We start from the raw sequence: 20,423 nt of genomic DNA on the forward strand, positions 1-20,423 counted from the left end.
GATTACATCTTCTGCTGGAATTAGCTTGCTCGATTGGCCGTCCCTCAGGAACCCCTGTGGCTATCTCAACAAAAACGGCAATAAACAACAGTGATTCTAAATAGTAAGCTATCAGGCTGCAGAGGCCTCCATCTGTCTCTCTGCTTGCCTTAAGCTCAACAGGCCTTCAGCACACTTTTAGTCCTTTTTCTTCTCTATTAGTAACTGAATACTATCAAAAATATTTATGCTAATGTCCTAAAAAGGTTGAAATCAAGCTCAAAGCATATCTCTAAGATTCACCTTTTAAGCAAAAATATAAAAAGCTTAATAAAAATAAGCTGTTTGATAACTATTTAAGATAGTATCTCAGAATTAGGCTCAATACTTAAAAAATGATCATAGTTGTGGACTCTGGACTGTGCTCCTCATTACCCTCCTCTTTGCTCAGACCTCACCGGCTCCCCCTCCGTTGTGTGTTGTCATCAGTGGACGAACACCATTTTTCAAGAGACAAATTATTTCGCAGTAGGTCAGTTATTCTGGGCTCATTGCATGAGACAACACAAATCCACTCGGTTTTATCTGTGGCAACGAAACATGTGGGAAACTTTACATTTCTTCACTGAAGAAAAAGTGTTTTTACTTCTTCAATGGAGAAAAAAAGATCAAGCATCTGAAATGCCTCACACTAACTTAGCAACACAACCATAACTGAACAACCTGTGCGTTTAGTATATGCAAACAAAATCTCTTCCAGGCTCAGACAGTTACCTGTATGGTTGCTCTCCTGTGTGAGTCCTGAGGTGGCGGGTCAGGTTGGCAGAGCGAGGGAATATTTTTCCACAGTATCTTTAAAAGGAAATATCAAATAATTTATTCCAGGTTTACAAAAGATTTTTCATGTAAAATAGATACTGGATGTTGGTTTATTTTCTTCTCTGTTGTTAATAGAAATGAGTCATTTCAATTATTCAGGTATTGTTTGGAGTAAAAAAGGGCTAAAATATCTCTAGTAAACACAGCACACATCCCTCAGCGCGAGTCACGTTCAGCAAATTGTAATTAACCTAATTTGGTAGAATGAAGCTTGTGATTTGAGGTCTTTTTGTTTGCATCACATGTACATAAAAAGGCACACAGTAGATTTTATACCTTTTTACCAACTTAATCTTATTCATATCTGTGTTTTTTTAACCAATATTGCTGTTACTCTCAGTAGAATTTTTTTTCTACATACTATCCATGTATTATAAACATAAAATGTTCCAATTCAGTCTGAAGAAGTATTCAGTTAATTTACTTCCCACACTGCATGTACATAATCTGTAGGATGCTCACTACACTTATACTCATGTTTACTTAATAAAATAAACTTCAGATGAAATACATTTTGCTCAGGGCTAGATCGATTTTTCAACACGTTTCTGTATCTTTTATATCCCCAGCAAATACAGAAATTGTTGTTTTTTTGCAATCTTCTGCTATCTTTGTTCCACATTTGACACATCAGTGACCACCGGTACCTGCATGTGTAGCGCTCTTTGCCCTTGCGCAACAGCGTCTCAGGAAGTGCAGAAGGTGGAGCTCTGAAGTCAAACATGGATGGAACGGTGCGCAGCAGATCCCCAGACTCTGGTTTTAAGGAGTTGAAAGTCTCCAGCTTCTCTGCCATGTTCTCAATTGCAGTCATCTGCAGAGACACAAGACAGAATAGACAGACTGGATCAAGCAGCAATATTTAGGAAAAAAATGACAAATTTGACTGAATTTATCTTAAAAACCTAATTATATTGAGCATGTCTGACTAAAAAATAAAAAACGTGTTTTATTTATTTATCAAACGTTGAAACTAAGACTTAGCAAACTCTGAGAACTGGGAACAAAATCCAACTATTGATCAGACTGTGATGTAGAGTTGCTTATTTCTTATTTAAGGTTGGATTGTTTTTTCCAACACATTTGCTTGAGTTATGCATCTTGTTTACAGGTGTCATTCTAGTTGAAGGAAAGGCAAAAAGGTGATGGCTGAATTTTGAATATGACATTCATCAAAGATTAATGCTTCTCAAGGTGAAGTACAAGGTAGGAAGCATTCAAAGTGCATTTGAGACAGATTAATAAGGCACAAAAATGCAAAGATTTCCTTCATGCACAGAGAACAGCAGGTGTTCTGCCCAGACGGGTGGAGTAGGACAGCTTTTTAACCAATAATCATACACACAATGCATGCAATGAACGAACACAACCACACACATAAAAAAAAAAGAGCGGCCAATCTACTAATGAAACTGAACATTTACTTCTTGAACATACTCCCCAAGGAGAGATGTTTGTTTGTGTGTGCATGTACGCCAGCAAAAAGCCATAAGCATCACGGTGGTCGTAGTTGATTAACCGCCTTCAATGTGTGTTAAAGGGGGAAATATATGTATTTGTGTGAGAGAGAGGAATGTATTTGTAATGTGTTTTTATGTGCAGGGGTGCGCTCGTGTGTGCTTACAGGCACGCGCGTTTTATGTGTGTGTATTTGAGTGTTGTCAGACCCATGCTGGTGTGTGTGTGTTAGTGTGTGTGGTTGTGCGTGTGTGGCAGGGGAGTGATTCATGTCCACTGCTGGGCTGTAAACCATTTTGTGCACAATGTGGGCAGACAGCACATTCGTCAATATGAAAGATGTTGACATTACTGATCAAGGGCCAGACACGGGTAATAATGATATCGCTGTGCTGAGAGGGGCGGGATGGGGGAGGAGCGGTGGCTGGAGGGGGGGAGTGAAGGGAGAACCAAGGGGGAGGAGGAGGAGAATAAGGGGTGGGGGTCTTGGTAGGCCGCAGGGCCTGTCAGCCTCGTCACACACACACACACACACACACACGTATGTGCGCTTACACACACAGGAAATATTTTCCTTTTTTATAAAGGGCCCACAAAAATGTGCAATATTTTGTGTGCCTGCTTCTTCTTCTTATTTCAATAAGGCAACAAATCAATGGTGATTCGGGTCCTCCACCAGAGCCCTGCTCCGACTCTGACATTCCATCTCCTGTTTTCACCTCCTGTCACTTCACGCCAAATTGAGGAGAGCAGGGGAGAAGGAAACAGAGGAGGAGTACTTGAGAGGAGGATGAAGGACTCAATGATCAGGGGACACAAGTCAGATGAAAGAGGAAAAAGTGAAAGAGAAGGAGAGATACACACAAATGAGAATGCAAACAAGACAGAAAGAAAGGCCGAATAGCCTGGAAAGAGTGGGTCTGATGGTTGATGGATAGCGGTGGAGTCCGGTGTTGGGAGCGGCTGATTAGGAGTGACGGCTGAGTGTAAAGTTCCTGCCGCAGCCGTCGACGTTCCCGCTGAGGGAGGATGTGGAGTGTCAGGTCTGTTTGATTATGAATATGCCAACGCGACACGCCATGAATCAAAGCGCAACTCAGAAAGCGCGAGAGAAAGCTTCAGGGGGAGAAGGAGAAGAGTGAAAGATGGACAGGAGATTGTGGGAAAGAGGGAGGTGAAATGCTTTCATATTTCTTTTAAATGTGCACTGCGTGTTTCAGTGGGCTCTTTTAAGACACTGGAGCGAACGCTCAGTTTGTCTGACTAGCTCAATGAGAATCCATAACTCTCTTGAACATTAAGGCCCTTAAAGCTGTCGGCAGTATCAAGCTTGTTCGATAAGATATTTTTAAAGCTGAACATTGCTCCATCTTGGCTCCATCTACTGGGGAAGCGTGTTTTTAGCTGGAGCTGCAATAGAATCACTGAGAGACCCACTCCAATGAAAATCATGTTTTTTGTGTCTTTAATATGTTCAATATGTGGCATTTTTCTGATGATGGAGACATGTATATAAAGAAAATTAAGCTTAAAGTGGCATTTATGGGTATTTCTTTATTTAAATTGTTTTGAATAAGGTGCAGACAAAAACTGCAGTTTCAGCAAGTTTGTAGCAGTGATGTAGGTGCGACAATAAGAAGCCATAAGCTCCCTGCTACTCTCCATTCTGATGCATCCACTTGTAGACGACCAGATCCACGTCCGTCTTTCTTTTCCTCGTCGGAGCTGGAATCTGGCTCAAAGCTATACGACTGGATTTCTCCATAATTGCTTGCCATATTTTCTGCACCTTTATTGTTAGGTTGAGGGTGTGAGCTAGTGGAGAGCATGTAAACAGAGGCAAGGGTGGGCTCTCTCAACACCAATAGTCCTGCCCACATCTCAGAGGTGGATTTCTAATGAACCCCTGTCACTCTGCAGAAACTATGTCCTAGAAACCACACGCGTTTTTTGATTCTAGCAAAAAATTGCATAATTTTAATTAAAAAACAAATGGGAACATTAATATAAAAGATCAAAAGAGAATTAGAGCGAGACTTTAAAAAAGTCTTATAAAAAGGACATCTGACAATGTAATAAATAGGATAAGGGATTCATTTGCTGTTGCACATTAACTTTAAACAAGATTTAAAATGAATTGTGGCACATATGTTAATTAAGCCTCTGCTGGATGTTGGAGTGGAACAATTACCAAATAATTATCTGTACTAATATTTAGAATAAAAGTACCAAAATGTAAATAATGTACCACAGCAGCCCTTTTATTCAGTCTAGAGTGTTTTGTACTCAAGCAGTTAATGAGTCACACAATGAGAGATTACACCGGTAAGATTACACTTAAAGCCTCCAGCTTCTGAACTGTTTTATGGATTGTGAGCGAGGCTCATTAGACCACTGTTTGACAGGACTGTCTGCAAAATGCTCAAATAAAAATGCAAGGAACCATTTTGTTCAAAAGAGATTTTTTGATAGTTTTATGGACCTCCTACTTCTTGCTGTCAGTGACCCCCTCTCAACCCAACACATGTACATTCAAAACCCCTGGCCTTATTTCCGCAGGCAATTTTGCGCGGATTTATAAACTCGCTTGTTGCTATAGCCTTGCTCTGGGACCAGCAGTTGATTGGCCATCTTTAGATGTCAGTGATGCTGTTTCGGGCCTTAATTAGCAAGATGCATTCTCAATTGTTGATCTTTATCAGGAACCAGATGTTGGGAGGGAGGGCCTAACCTCCCGCTTCCCTGGTCCCACAGAGACTGTTACCCTCTCCCTGATAAAAAGCAGCGCTTCTTAACGACCACCCCCCAATTCCCATGCCCCCTCTTGCATGTGATCCCTTCAATGCCCATTTGAAAAAGCAAACATATATTTAGAGTTGCACATTCAAATAGGGTGTCGCTCAGCTGGAAATTCCCTCTTCAACCCTTTCATGTTAATGAGGGTGGTTTCTACAATTAAATATAGCAACAAATCAGGAACCTTGGCTCTGTTAGTCTAAATAAAATGGTTGAAAAATAAAAGAAAACAGGAATAGGATTCACTTATTCTCAGTAGTAGATAAAGGAGTGGGACCCTATGATCGGCCTTGTTGTGGTACATTCGCACCGGGTTTGAGCGGCTGCTTCCAATGAAAAGTCTATATAAAGGCACACATATGAGCATTTTGGGCTTCTGCATTCAAAACTCTCACGTTTACGCTAGTTTTAAAGTCTGTTTGTGGGCTCTACGTACAAAATGTGCACCCATTGAATGCACGCTGATAGTTAAATCAGTTGAACTTTGACCAATCAGGGACTTGGCTTTGGTAGTGACACATGGATGGCATCCTTTGCAATACACTGAAGTGACAACAGTTGGAAAAGTGATCATCGCCTGTATATGACACCAAGTCTCATAGATGCGAAAAAATGCCTGGAGCAAGATTCACGGGATGTGGCAGTTTCCCCTGACTGAAACTCCACACAGGAACTCAAACATACAGACACACACATCATATACTCAGGGACTAAGCTAATGCTGGTTGGGTGGGTGCACACATTCAACCATTTAAAACATCTTAGCAAGTTCCTGATAACAACACACACTGATATACACATTGTTAACTCCTTTATTCCTATATTATTTTGGGTGCTTTGTTTGGGTGTATTATGTTTATCTATTTTTGTATGTCTTGCTGACTTGTCTTACCTTTTTCAGTTTCACTTCCTGGGTCAAAGGACCCATTCTCTGGGTTTGGTAGGCTTTTGTAGGGCCTGACCAAAAATCAACAATTAACCTCAACTGAAACCACCTGGCCCAGGGGAGGGGCCATGTCTTATAAAAGTGTGAATTTTGGTTCATGAGAGAGAGGAATTTGGGTTTCAGAGCATGTATTGACATTGCTGCTGGTTACCTGCTGTAAAAATAAAAATAACAGCCATTTTTCCCCATTCACAAAAACCTTGTGGAGTGGTTTTTATTGGTTTTGCCTTGGACCTGACGCTCTCACTCCGGACTGGAGCCTGACATGGGATTTGCACCGTTTTAACATTTCACATCAAGCCTCTTCCAACGCTAGTATTGGGTAGCGACAGACCTGTGTGAACACCATATGCCCACTTTCAGTGTGTTCTGGAACGCGCAACACATGCCCAGAGCGTACACAGCTTTGTGATGATGATAGGTTGAAGCCATGCTAAAGCTGAATGAGGTCAACTGCAAACTGCTGTGCAGCACATGCATCAATTACTGGATGGGTTCTGTTTCAACAGCAATGGAACTGTAGGTTAAAGAAGAACTTACCCAAGTTCTCTGATCTGGCAAACGAAACTGAAGGGCGGAAGAGAGGGAAAAGAGAAAGCTGTCAGAACCAAGAAGTAATCAACGGAATACATAGGTTTGGAGGAGTATGAGAACTTTTCTATTTGGTATGCTATGAAAGCTACCTTTCTGCTGAGTTCTGGCAGGGAAGTTATGGAAGACAAATCATTTCCAACACTTCCTGTTGCTCAATAGGCTCGTTAGTGGAGGCCACAACCAGTATTGCCTGGATGTTAAATTTCCTTCCAGGAAATAAGAAGCTGATTCACTACAAATTCCAGTGGCCGCAGAACTGCAAACTTTTTTGGATATGTTGCTTAAAACTGAGTCAGGTAACTGACAACAAACCCACTCAGAAGTGTACAAAGGGCCTCTTGACTCAGAGCTGTGCGGGCCTGGTATTTTAGGAATGATTTGTGTGTCATGAGTTTTTGTCATAAACTCTTAAAGATGGTCTAAGTACTCAGTTAGTGTTTCTACTGATAGGACACCTCATTAAGGAAGGCGGAGTAGCCATGTGGCTGCTACAGGCTGGGCCCATGCAGCACTCTGGACAGGGGACATAAATCAGACAAATGAAACAGCCTGTAAAAACTAGACCTGAAACGGCTTGAACAGAAAGGAAAAAAAAAAAATCATATGCCTGAGAAAGTGGTGTTTTCACTTTCCGACAGACTGTTCTCACCCGCAGGGCAAGTTTGAGCAAATGAACGGGGAGGCAACATGTCGTAGACACACAACACACACGTGTTAAAATCGGCGTGTGTCCACACACACAACACACACGCGCAAGAAAATTGTGGAAACACTGGCACAAAACCCAGGAGTACAAATCACTACTTTAAGATCATATCATTTTTTTATACTGTAATCAAAGACATATTACGGGAAGAAAATGCCACAATGTTCCCTTTCTTACTGCCACATCTGTTTCAGATAGCCAACAATGGTCTTAACAGGCAGTAGCTTGTATAAGACTATGGCTGCAGTCTAATCCTCATCAATCCCAGTTTGACCAGTTTAGGATACACATTGTGAAATAGAAAAAAAAACCCATAAAATTAATGTTTAGCATCATACTGTCATATCTGAACATCAGGAGGGGTAATAGTGATATTGGTATCAATTTAGAATGAATAAAAATTGATACTGTCAAGACTTGTCTCCACCTGTGGCACTGAGATTTTACAAGTAGAGAGCTATAGGAAATCATATAGGTTGAAAAAGTTTGCCCACAGGTGAAAACGTACCTGTGGATGGAAGAGGAAGCCTGGAGTTGGTCGCATGTACTTGTCCTTCAGAGTTTCAAACGGATCACTCATTCTCCTCTTCTCAACCCTGCTAATAATAGATTTCTATCAGCTCTTAACATACAAACAGCAGCAGACATGGGGACATATCTGTTCAGTTTTACAAAAGAAACTCCAATAAACAAACTGTAAAGTTTTTCAGAAGGATCTAACGCTTTGATTTTCTGTAATGACAGTCAAACATTTTGTACGATTTTTATCTTGTGATATCATAAATAATGAGACACTGGGAATCGCAATACCTGTAAATGGGGTCCATGAAGAAAGGTGTAGGTCTGGCATGCTGCAGGGAGGTGTTTGGTTTGGGAATCTCCACTGCTCGCTTCTCATCTTTGTAAGTAGGATTCTTCTTTACGTCCTCCTCCTTTAGTTTACGTCCATGGCCTCTGGGCCCCAGACTTAGATCTAGTGGCTGATCCTGTCCACTTGGATGTGAGGGCTCTGGTTTGGAAGAGGCAAATGAGGCTAATGTTTCCTCCTTTCGCTTGGTAGTGAGGTCAAAAGGTGACTCAGACGAAGACTTGCCCTGGGCCTTTTTGCATTCATCTCCTGGAGACTGAGGATCCGCTTTGAGGTTTGTAGACCTGGCGTCCCTATCTGGAAAGGGGTAAACTGGAGGGGAAAAAGCGGGAAAGAAAGGCAATGGAAACATAGAAGGGTAGGGCAGAGGCCCAGCTTTTTTGTCCTGCAAGCCAGCTAGCCCAGTTGATCCAAAGTACTTCTCAGCAATGGAGGCAATGGCCTTAATAGAGTCATTCACAGCCCCTGTTACGGCTGTGTGCTCATCCAGCGAGGATGGGATCAGGGAAGGGCCAGGAAAGTCTATGGCAGCACTGCTGTCCATCAAACCGTGGCTCTTGGGTTCGCCTTCACTGGCTTTTCTCTTGGGGCCTTTGCCGTTTTCCCGAGCAGCCCCTCTTTCCCTCTCACTGTCCAAGTCACTCTCAAGCTCAGAGCCTGACGTACTCTCCAGTTCACTTCCGCTAGGCGTACTGACATCATCCAGGTCGCTGCTTTCAGAGTGGTCGCTCTGCTTGTTTCGTTGCTTTGTGGAGGAAGATGAACCCTGGTTGTGGAGCTCTGAGTCGAGTTTCTCCTTTTCAGGTGAACAATCTTTGCCCAGAGCTTTCAGCAGCTCACGGGACTCAAGAGCTCCAGGGCTTGGAGGAAGCAGAGGACTTTTGCTCACCTCTGTACCAGGCCCTGCAACAGGTGCATGAGGTGGCTGTCTGATGGGAGACGTTGTGGCTGGTACGAGGGGAGGTCGGTGATATAGTCCAGAAGGAAAGAGGCCTGGGAAGCTGAAAGGAAATGCAGGAGCTGCAGGAAAGGTAAGCCCGCTATGGTGGCGACTGGCCCCAAAATAATCAGCAAGTCCAGCACTGCTATGACCCATGGCAAGAGCGGCTTTGTCCAAACCAGTAGTGCCTGGAAGTGGCATACCCTGGGCAAAGAGAGCCCCGGCCGTGAAATGATTTTTGCCTTCGCAGAAGCGTCGATGCTTATTCAGGGATGACGTGGTGCTGAACATTTGGCCACAGTCCTTGCATTTGATCTGTGTCCGGCAGTCAGCGTGCATGCGCTTGTGCCGACAAAGGTTAGAAAACTGGGTGTAGGACTTGTGACATACCTCACCTGCAGGGACACGAGACAGATGCACAAGCTGTCAATTGCTATTACAGATTACCACAGAGACAGGTTACATGACATCACTAGTTAACATGAATTAGAATGACAAAACCCTGGGAGGAGTAATACAGCATGAGTGATATCACATTTGTTCCCACTAACAATCTGACAATAGCTTTCCAGCAATGTAAAAACAGAGGCGTGTCCAAATCCTGGCATTGTAAGTGAGTATGTCTGTTTGATTGTGTGAATCTTTTGCTGCCACTCATCACCTGCACATCAAACCAGATTCCCAGGCATCTCCATCCCCATTGTCCTTTCAGTAACGCTCCCAAGGAGTCCGTAAACAATCAGGCGAGGACATGGACATGCAGGCACATTTGCAAAGTATTCACACAACAAAAAGCAGCTGGATCACACACAGACACACAGGGATGTGAACAGGAATGCAGACTCAAGCTACACACATATACACATTCTCAGCCGCACACAGCACAATGGCTCTATTTTAGGTTTGAGAAGGAAGTGGAGTTGAATGAATCCTATCCTGCAGTCCGGTTCCCAGGGACAGGGCTCACGTCCTCTGCTGCCTCTCTTCCCTCTTCCCCCTCCAGGCCTCTAAAGTCTCAAGCCGGCCTGCGCAACCCCCTCACCTTGTCCCCCCCTGGGCTGAGGCCATGTCGTCCTGTGCTAAGTGACCTTCCCACAGCCAACCGTTCTGTAGCTGCATGTCACTTTGTCTAGCCCCGGAAGATGTACATTGACAACACCCGATCCAAAAACAAAACCCCAGCATCCAATGTTATCTATCGTGGTCATTAATCTGTCAACTTTATGTAATACTAGTGGATGATTTAGAAAGGGGTTCTTTGAACAAAATGTCTCAACTGTGACTGCACATTATTCTCCAGACATGGTGCAAAAGTAATGTAGTTAAAATCCTATAAGAAGGTTTGGGGTCAAAGTGTTAGTGGGCAAGACACTGAACCCCACATTGCTGTGGGTGGTTTAAGTTTGTGCCAGTGTTTGGCAGCGGAGAGTGTGAACATGTGCGTGCATGGGTGAATGGGAATGTGACTGTAAAGCACTTTGGGCCTTTATTGGAAAGTAGATAAGTCCTATTAAGATATAAGCGAATTAACATCTTCTCCATCTTTATTTATTGACTTATCTTCTTTTTTTTAAGTTTAATGTGCTCCATGTACATTCTGTTCATATTACACACCTTATTTCCAATATTTACCAGCTGATTGGTACATTTACTCCCCGGTTTTCTGCTCCAACTTCTCAGATTTTCTTTATAGCCTCTAGTTTGCCTCTTGCATGTCAGTTTGCAATTCAGCTTCCCCCACAAAAAAACACTCATCTTGACAAGAACCCCCTCTTTGCTTGCTTTCAAACACTCCCTAATTCTCTGGACTGGTTTCACTCCAGTTTACGCCTTAAAACCTTGATTTTTCCATTTAAAAGATCAGTCAGAGGCACCTCTGAGTGATAGATTTTGCTCACATTGCTGTTAGATGTTTGGTATCAGGAAATGGTTAGATTCTCCCAGTGATTAAGCTCATGCATACTTTGGATGCTTTCCAGACATAAGGTGCATGAGAGTCAATTCAAAGAGATTGAAAGGAAGACCAGGAAAACGTATTCGGGAAGCAGATTTGAATAAACAGCCCTGAGGAATTCTAAGTGAGTAAGGCTAAGCCAAAAGAGAACGCAACCTTACAGAAAGGCCGACTTTAACGAGTAAATGAGGAAGTCAAAGCAGTCTTTAAAATCAGGTTGAAAACATCTGGAAAAAGTGGGAGGAGCATGGAATTTGTTTTTTTAATCTGATGGCCAGTATTTAGGTGCAGGGAATGTAGGTGGCAAAACACAAAAAAAAAAAGACATTTTGAATACAACAAATAAAGTCTTGATGGCTTAAAGTCTGAACATGCATTTTACATTGAAGTCAGCACTTTTTTTAAACAAAATAACAACTTTTATTGATCCTTATTGGATGTTTTTAGTATAACCACAGGGTCTGAAAAAACCACAAGGAAACTCCTATCATCACCATCAGTGATGTAATAGTGTCATTAATAGAATAACTAGGCACGCATTCCAGCTAGCGTAAACTGTCATCTAGAACATGTGTGTTCTCTTGCTCCTTAAAAGGAAACTGAATCTTATAAACACATTTCTGAGTGTTTTCATTTCATAGATGATTCATACGTTGTGTATACATACTTCGTGTGCACTGATAATATTGACAAAAAAACAAAACAAAAATGCCAGTTTTGTACATCCCTACTGTCCAGAAGATGTCATTCAAGAACAATCAAACACTCCACACAGTATCTTACCCAGGGAGCCTTTCTGCTTGGGATTACTTCATCTTTTTTAACACAACCATTAGCTGTTTTCAAACCTGCATGTTTTCTGCTGATTACAGCAAATGGATTATTTGCAGGGCTCTACATGTGGTTGCTATTTGTGAGGAATGATGAACGTGCTAGAGCCAGAAAAGACAGATTGAGGAATGAGAGGTCTTTGATGAAGATAATTCCAACATATTAGCTGGCGAAAGGGGAACGACTGTGTTTTTAAGCATAAATATGTTTTTATAAGCTTCGAGTGGAGCACAAAAATTAAAAAGAAATAAAAGCCCTCCACGGAAAGAGACCTGATCTGTCTGTTAGACGCAGCAAAAATGTGTGAAATCTATGAAAAACGTGTAAGTAGTGGTGTTGATGGTGACTGACAGGAGGTTTGCTGGTGTTACCAAACCAGCAGTGACTGAGGACCTTAATGCAAAAGGTCACCTGCATGTCACCTGGCTTAAAAAGACATGTGCTGGAGAGCCTGTGGAAGACCTAAATTACTTCTGCAAAATTATTAGTTCCTGCTAATCAATGCCAGTCAAAGCATATTGTCATTATTATTGTAATGTACTGAGGAGACTTACATAGGTAGGGTCTTAGTGACTTACACATGAAGGGCTTGACACTGCTGTGGATGTGCTTATGCTGCTTGAGGCCTGAAGACGTTGCAAACGTCTTGCCACAGTCAGAGCAGGCGTGGGCACGCGCCCCCACATGCTGCGAGCGAATGTGCCTTTGAAGGTTGCTGGGGTCTGTGAACACCTGCTGGGGGAAGGAACCATACACACAGAGGAGTTACTATCCATTACAATAACCCGGTTGGAATAATCAGGACAATTCAAGCGAGTGCCTTCACTTTACCTTTGAGCAGTTTTCACATTCGTAGTGTTTGCCGCTGTCGTGTGACATCTGATGTCGGATCAAGTTTGATTTCCAGTTGAAGGCCTTGGGACACTGATCACACTTATATTCCCTCTCTTCAGAGTGGGAGAGCATGTGGGCCTCCAGGCTGAAAGGAACACAGAAGGAGAACAGCGTGTGGTTGTGAGAAAAACCAAACCACTGGAAAAACTGCATGATAGACCATATGCTCAAATTGTGACACTACCTCTGGACATCAGGGAAGACCTGATCACACTCTTTGCACTCGTGGAGACCATGGGATGAACTGTAGGGCCGCAAGTCTTCAGGTTCATGGTCCTTCAGCCCGCTATCCTCTCCTGGATTCACAAGACAGGATGTAAGATGACTATACATCAAGAAAACTCTTATTCTGAACTTCAAGAAGCCGGACATCTAACCAACAGCACGTTTTTAAATCCCTGTCATACCTGACTAAGATTTTGCTGTAGGATATTCTATGTGCATAGTTCTGTTCTCAAGTAATTATGTCTGTCAGTGTTTTGTCCAGCATATATATATAAAATTATTTGAAGGCAGAATGTAATTAAAACTGAATTAAAAACCGTTTTTTGAACTATTTTAATAGTGTTTCCAGTTGTCTTTTAATTATGGTTTTGCTGGTTTAGCTTAAAAAAAAAAAACGTGTAGTTTTCTGGGACATAGTTTCTGCAGAGCAGCAGTAGTTCATCAGAACTTCGACTCTGAGCTGTGGGCATGGAGCCCGGAGCAAGGAGCCCGCCAAGCAGTTTTTCTGCTCCTGATTCACAACGATTTGAATAGTCAGAAATTCAATTTTGAGCTTAATCTTCTTAATTTATGTCCTCCTCATAAGAAAAATGCCACAAGAACATGTTAAAAACACCAAAAATTCGATTTTCATGAGAGTGTGTCTTTGAGCATGAACATATTCATTCCAATTAGTCAAAAAACCTGTGGCCACACTAGATATTTAATGTAAAGCTTTTTCACTTTTGAATTCTGGAGCTTAAACTAAAAAAGAAAAACCCAATGTGTTATCATATTTCTGCACCCTTTTAAGAGGTTCTCCCCCAAAATGTGTAGTACTTTGTCTGTGAATGTTCTCATTAATCCAGGTGACATCTTGAAGTTGAGTCGTGGCATCTGGACTTAAAATCTTCCTCTTTAAATCATTTCACTTCTCATCCAAGTGGCTTCATGATGGAGCTTCCTGATGCCATGCCAGAAGCCATGACTCAACTTTAAGATATTACAGACCAATTTGCAGATTCGTGTACAACTATCTGAGCTGAGTTTTCAGTTTTCCTACCCGACAGCTCAGTTACAGTTCACAGCAGCATCACACACTAACGCCTTAACTCCAGTCAAACCTGAGTTTAGGAATGAAGAAGGTGGCCCCCCACATGGCTGCTTCTGGTGGTCAAGCAGCTGGTTGCGGGATTCAAAGTGCTGATCGCAATCCTCACAGCGGTACTGCCTCTCCTCTGCACAGTGGAAGGAAGGAAAGTCATCCCAGTGCTTGTTTAGATAATTAAAATGTATACATGCGTCACAAAGGGACAAAAATGCAGATTTGTGTGTCTTTATAATGCGCACCGTGAATATCAGGAGCCATTGTGTCGCATGAATACTCCTCTGCCTTCATGAAAAGTAGCAGCTCTTCACCGGGAAAGATTTCTCTGGTGACTTTGTAGAAGATCTGCAACAGACAGCACAAGTCTAGGTTAAGAAGGCCACACAAATGTGTAGAGAGGAACACGTCCCAGTGCTGCACTACTTCTTTGCTAGTCACTGCAATTATGCCCATAATTGTATAGCAACAGATGTCCATCAGGGACGCTCTTGATACTGTACGAATAACACAAAAAATACACAAAGTACCCAAGTTGTGTACATGAATGTCATACAATCATCACCACCTCAGAGGGGGGTGATGAAACGCAAAAACACACACCCCCATTAACTTGTAAATAGTCATCATTTAAGACATCCATCTTCTTATGTAAATGAAAGCACTAACCACCAAAGTGCAGGGGTAAATACAGTGTCAAGTACACACAGTGGAGATCATAGTGGGCAGGAAGTGGGAATGAACACGCTAATTCAGCAGCCGGCAAAACAAGCAGGTTGTTTGAAACAAACAATTTTATCGTAGAACAAAGTTACACAGTGAAGTTAAACCTAGGTGCTGTGATGCAGAGTTGATGTTTGAATGCACATGTTTCACTTTAAAGTGTTCATGCCACCAATTGATGTTCTCGAATAAGCGACGAGTGTGTCAGGAGGCACTGCTTAGGTTAAGAAACTGACTATAAAGCTCCCCATGAACACACAATGGGCTTTCTCTGTGAAACAATCCCACACAGAGTTATTCCTGGCAAGGTTCGGACATTTAGCATCACAGCTTCCTTTGCTGTGTCACCATGACAATGACGATGAAGGCATTTATTAGAAATGAATTCTGCAGGGGTGGGGAGGTGGATACTTGGAAGGTGAACAAATCCACAGCAGAGCCACGCAGGGCTGGTCAGAGTCAGGACAGTGAAGCATCCTGTGCACTGTTCTACAACTGCAGGTACCATTGTTTGTATTTATGGAAAAATGATGCAATGATTCATACAAAACTGTAACTAGAGTCACAGTGGCTCAGCTGACAAACGGACTGGTGCATGCTCCTAAAAAGGAAAGAAAGTGACATCTTTTAGCCCTTTAACACTGAAGTTTTAGCTCCAGTGATAACGTTCTTTTAAACACCATAAATTTTCAACCGTTTACACAATCAACGTAATTCCAGCTTCTGAAGTGAGAAAAGCAGCCTTGCACTGATATGCAGCACATTAAAGTTGTGATTTTTTGCATTTGTTTCGGACTGATAAAATAAACATCATAAACAAAAGTAGAACGATGAATGACTGTAGGTTTAAAAAGGGCTTTGCATGAAGATTAACTGCTTATCAAGTCCAAGCAGCTTTTTTTCAATTTAATCTAAACTTAAAGTTTTATAAACAAATTATGGTCAAACTTTTTTTTTAAATACATGAATTCTTTATATCTATTTCTTATATCAACCTTAATTTTTCCTTTAATTTTTTTTTATTGATTGACAATTTTTAATGCCTTCCCTGCAGTTATTCTATATCTGAACCGCTCTTGTGGAGATGCAGTGAAGTTTAGCATTTGTTCTCACAGCTGGTTTCCTAAACATATTTGCCCCTCTCAGGCTGTATGTGTTATCAAATCAAACTTTATTTTCAAATCACTCTGATCTCATAGCTACGTTCACACAAACGGCAACGCGTGTTCAAGTGACCACTTCCACACATAAATGGCCTTCTGTGTTCAAAGCTCTCGCGATCATGCATCGCAAGTTTCCATGGCGCTCTTCAGGCTCTACGTACAAAACGAAAGCTATAAAAGGTCAAACTTTGACCAATAAGGGGCATAGATTTGGTAGTAAAGGATAGATTTTGTTCCCTTAAATTCACAGTGTTAACCGTTTCAAACTGATTATAAAGGAGAAATAAATAATGGCAGCATTTGACCGGCCAGAATTATATGACATCAAGTCTTTCATATATCAGAATCAAATCTGTTAAAGAAAGTGTCTGGAGATTATCACCGCTTTCACATTTCGCACCAACTGTAGGTGGAAAACATGTGCTAGCAAACTGTGCAAGAAGAAGAATAAGCCCTTTCCTGTTTGTCTTGTGTGATCACCATGGGCTGAAAACTTGTGTTCAGTGCTTGAACATGTGTTACATGCACGATGTGTCCGTATCTTAAAACCTGAGAGATCCTCTTTGATAATAGTTTTTTTTTTATTTTGAACAACATTTGAATTATTTTGAAATCAAGTAATCAATGTAAATCAGCTGATTTTGTCACAAAAAAAGTAGCTTTTGTGACACTTACTTTGCCCCAGTAATGTATTGCATTTTTACGGTGATTCATGTTGATCAGGAAGACAGTTGAAAAGTTACGGTTTGCCAAAGAGCGTGTGTTTTTTAGGTGTCGTGGGCGACATCTCCTCTTTTAAAGGGTTCAAATCTTTTATTTCTAGAGCATTTTTTTGTATTTTATTGCAATTTTAAACAAAAAAAAAATCACATTAAAAATATTAGAACTTAGATTGCATTTTATAACTTTAACTTCTTCAAAAGCAAAATTGTTTTTCTTGCCTTTGTTAATCAACATGACCTTCTTATCAGCACCGGGTCCTAAGGGGTTTACCAGCTTGGCAAATGGAGATGCAGTCCTGGATGGCAAAAAGCAAAATGTGGCCCCCACCGTGTGAACAAAAGAATTAAGGGAACTGAACTGTGAGGGTCCTGACATTTTTCACTTCGGCTTCTGTCAGAGTCACGCCAGCGCATGGACACAGAAAAACACATACAGGCACTCACAGGCCGTCACCCCTGTAAGGTCACAAAAATATTGTGATTCAGAAACAATCAGATAGCAGCTCAAACAGGCATGTTGGTCTACAGAGATTCCGCTCCAGGAGACTGATACTGGGACTGGGGAGGGAGGGAAGGGGGGTTGTCAAGCCTCAGGACATGTAATCATAAACTTAAAATATTTTATTTTAAGAAGCATGTATGTCCTATTATGGTAAAATAATACGCAAAGTAAAACTAGAAAACTGATCAATCCAATTCTACCAATTAAACTGTTGAAGCTTTTATGTTTAAAACTAATTCTCAATAAGATTATAGATGGGAAACCAATCCTCTTCTATGAATTCCCCGTGTCATATTGGTAAAAAATTTTTTTTAAAAAAATAAAAACGTGTAGAAAATAACTTTATGCTTAAGTTTTCACAATGAAAACCAGACTGAAAAGAAAGCAAAAAGAGCTCGTCTGTTACGTTGAAAATACACTGCGCAGACCACAAGCTTCCTGCTCCACTCCATTCTGATGCATCCACTAGCAGACTTGGAACTTGGCTCAAATCTGTAATCTTGGGATCAGGCACTGCGTCGCTGGATTGCTCCAATATTGCTCCAATATTGTTAGGTTGTGAGCTAGTGGGAGAGCGTGTAAACAGAAAGGTGATGGCAACTAGGGGCAGAGTTTCTTCATGTTAACAGCCCCACAACTCAGAGGCGAATTCTAATAAAATACTGCAGCTCTGCAGAAACTATGTCCTAGAAAACGGCACAGGTTTATTAACTAAAAATGGCATAATTATAATGAAAAGAAACTTTGAAAACAGATCAAAAGATAATTTGAGTCTTTACTAAGCTACTGCACAAGGTTGACTGACAGGAACCATAGCTTCAACAAAAGAGCAGCCAGCTAAAATAATGGAAACAATTTGAAACTCCTCAAAGTTAATTGTCCAAAGAGAGTGGCAAAAGATCCTCCTTGCTCCCACTTCTCTGTTGGGAGTTTGGAGCTTTCACAAGCAAAGAAGGAAAATTACAAAAACAGAAATGTAGGAGAAGAAAAAGAATGATTGGATGATTAAATGAAAATAAGTTAACAATCAATATGCACCAAAAAAGGAGGGTATAACCTAAATCTGGATACATTTTTGAGACAATTACCCCAAGAAAAACAATATTTTAAATCCTTTTGTTAGATTATAACACTTAAAACCATCAGCAAAAACATGAAAAATATTCATGTAAACTTTTTTAAACATCCACACTTATTGTCAGAGGTTTTCGGCTAATAATGAGATATTTTGTTTCTTCTATTAGTCATTAACAGATTGTACTCTGTGTGCTAAACTATATTATTCATTTTGTGGGTCTATGTAAACTCAGAATGCATTCTGGTCTGTGCGAAAAACTATTCTTTGCATTTACCACCCTCAACCAATTAAAACATTTTTGTAAAAACAAGTTTAGGGTTCAAAAACGCCCATCAAGGCTTAAAGTTGAAGCAAAAATAAATGACCATTAAATTAAACAAAGACGACCTCTAAATTGCTTACTTGTGCGTGCTCATTTGTTGCACAACAGCAGCATTACATGTCCACATGTGTTGCAGCTTCCCTGAGGCTATCAGTCATGCTACTTGTACAGCATATTTGGCAGTCGCCATCGCCTGGCTTCTAAGCAAAACCATTATGTGACTTTGAGAGTAATAAAGAGCAAGAGCACACGGTGTGGAAATAGTTCCAGCCAATTGAAGGAGCATGTAAGGAAGCCAGCATGACTTTCTTTGTGTTTCATTGGGTGAGATGTGGAATAATAGTCTTAAAAGTAGAGTCGGGTGGATTGGAATTTGCGGAATTATTTGAGAAAATAAATAAATTAGATTTTTGACGGTGCAAACTCTATTTAATGAAGTAAATATTGGGTTTTACAGCATGTGTCTCCCCCAAATTCCTTATAACACATTTATGTGTGTGGGTTACAATGCCAACTGTGTTTTCCCAATATGCCCCTGAGCCACTTCATCCCACTCAATTCTGAGTGAGAATCAATAGAAGGGATGAGATTAACACTCATATCCCGACTATTTTATGAAAGGCTCTTTAGGCCTCGTTGTGAGATGTTAATTACACTTCCATCAATTCTCCATTCACTTGAATGAGTGGAGTGAGGAGCACAGTGGAGGGTTTTTTCAGACTCTAATTGCCCCAATTATCCTAATGACAAAGCATGCTGATCATGGAGGGATCCATGCTCGCTCTCTTATTTGAGTGGACTAGAAAAAATTAAAGACTGCGAAAGAAAGAAGACAATATTTAGCAAAGTAACAGTTAAAAATTAATAAACGCTTTAATGGGTTTAATATAAAAGGGAATTTAAAGAACATTTTTTAATTTGTTACATTTCAGTGATTCATGCGTGGTCACCTTCCACCTCATTTCCTTTTGATGCTTTTTCCCTCCCCACTCAGCAAAATCAAATCCAGAAAAGCCATAAAAATCTGTCTTTAGTAAATTTTGCAAAAAGCAAACGTAATCTACAATTTATATCTTATTATTTTGTCAACATTTTCTTCTTTTATGAGAAAACCAGATTTTCTAACATCGAATATGGGATAAATCAAAATATGGAACTAGAGGGAAACCCCTTGAGATGATGTTTTTTCTGCAGATGCCTTCATAACATGAAGCTTTAATGGACATGTAGCTAACCCAATGAGAAAAAAAGAAATCAAAACAAACATGAGTTTTCCTCCAATTGGGGGAAAAATAAGAGACTCACTCATTTATTCCTCCTCTTTTACTCCCTCGTTTTCCAAAAAGATTGTTCATAAATTTTTTGATAGACCAGAGTCTGAAAAATGAGAGGATGGAAGGCAGTTCCACTCTCACACGGGCAGAGCTCAACCGGTGCTCAAAAAGACCCGGGACTACCAACGCACCTGGAATTTCTGCCTCAAAATAAATAGCTTAAAAATTATTTCATGAGAACATCTCATCATTTTCTTGAGGTGTAATACTTAACAACAGCAGAAATATGTGAACCCATTAATCTGTGCAGAAATCTGTGGATAGTAGGAGTTTGCAAGCGTTGACGGTGTAATATGTGGGTTTGGGGTGGGTTATCAGGTGGTGTGTGTTTTAAACATTTGCAGCTAAGAATGAGGAGTGCAGGGAGCTGCAATGAACAATTCATGGCCCCGCAGCTTGCACAAATAAAAGCAAAGTTTCCACGC

The 20,423-nt window shown here is 41.0% G+C and overlaps 1 protein-coding gene across 14 annotated transcripts in view; it reads right to left on the reverse strand.

Moving 5' to 3' along the window:
• mecom (MDS1 and EVI1 complex locus) overlaps nt 1-20,423 on the reverse strand; it is a 155,406-nt gene that overhangs the window by 5,686 nt on the left and 129,297 nt on the right. For 3 of the 14 annotated variants that reach the window (XM_011482816.3, XM_020708416.2, XM_020708415.2), the window contains 10 exons: nt 14,400-14,502; nt 14,174-14,287; nt 13,030-13,141; nt 12,783-12,930; nt 12,506-12,686; nt 8,169-9,561; nt 7,867-7,957; nt 6,599-6,625; nt 1,506-1,672; nt 754-831 (listed from right to left, as the gene is read on the reverse strand). In XM_011482816.3, the coding sequence (XP_011481118.1) occupies nt 754-831; nt 1,506-1,672; nt 6,599-6,625; nt 7,867-7,957; nt 8,169-9,561; nt 12,506-12,686; nt 12,783-12,930; nt 13,030-13,141; nt 14,174-14,287; nt 14,400-14,502 (2,414 nt within the window). The remainder of the gene's footprint in view (nt 1-753; nt 832-1,505; nt 1,673-6,598; nt 6,626-7,866; nt 7,958-8,168; nt 9,562-12,505; nt 12,687-12,782; nt 12,931-13,029; nt 13,142-14,173; nt 14,288-14,399; nt 14,503-20,423) is intronic. The other 11 variants (XM_011482823.3, XM_011482817.3, XM_011482818.3 and 8 more) reach the window with 11 other exon arrangements.

The sequence above is a fragment of the Oryzias latipes genome, chromosome 13, assembly GCF_002234675.1.
Source record: "Oryzias latipes chromosome 13, ASM223467v1".
NCBI lineage: Eukaryota > Metazoa > Chordata > Actinopteri > Beloniformes > Adrianichthyidae > Oryzias > Oryzias latipes.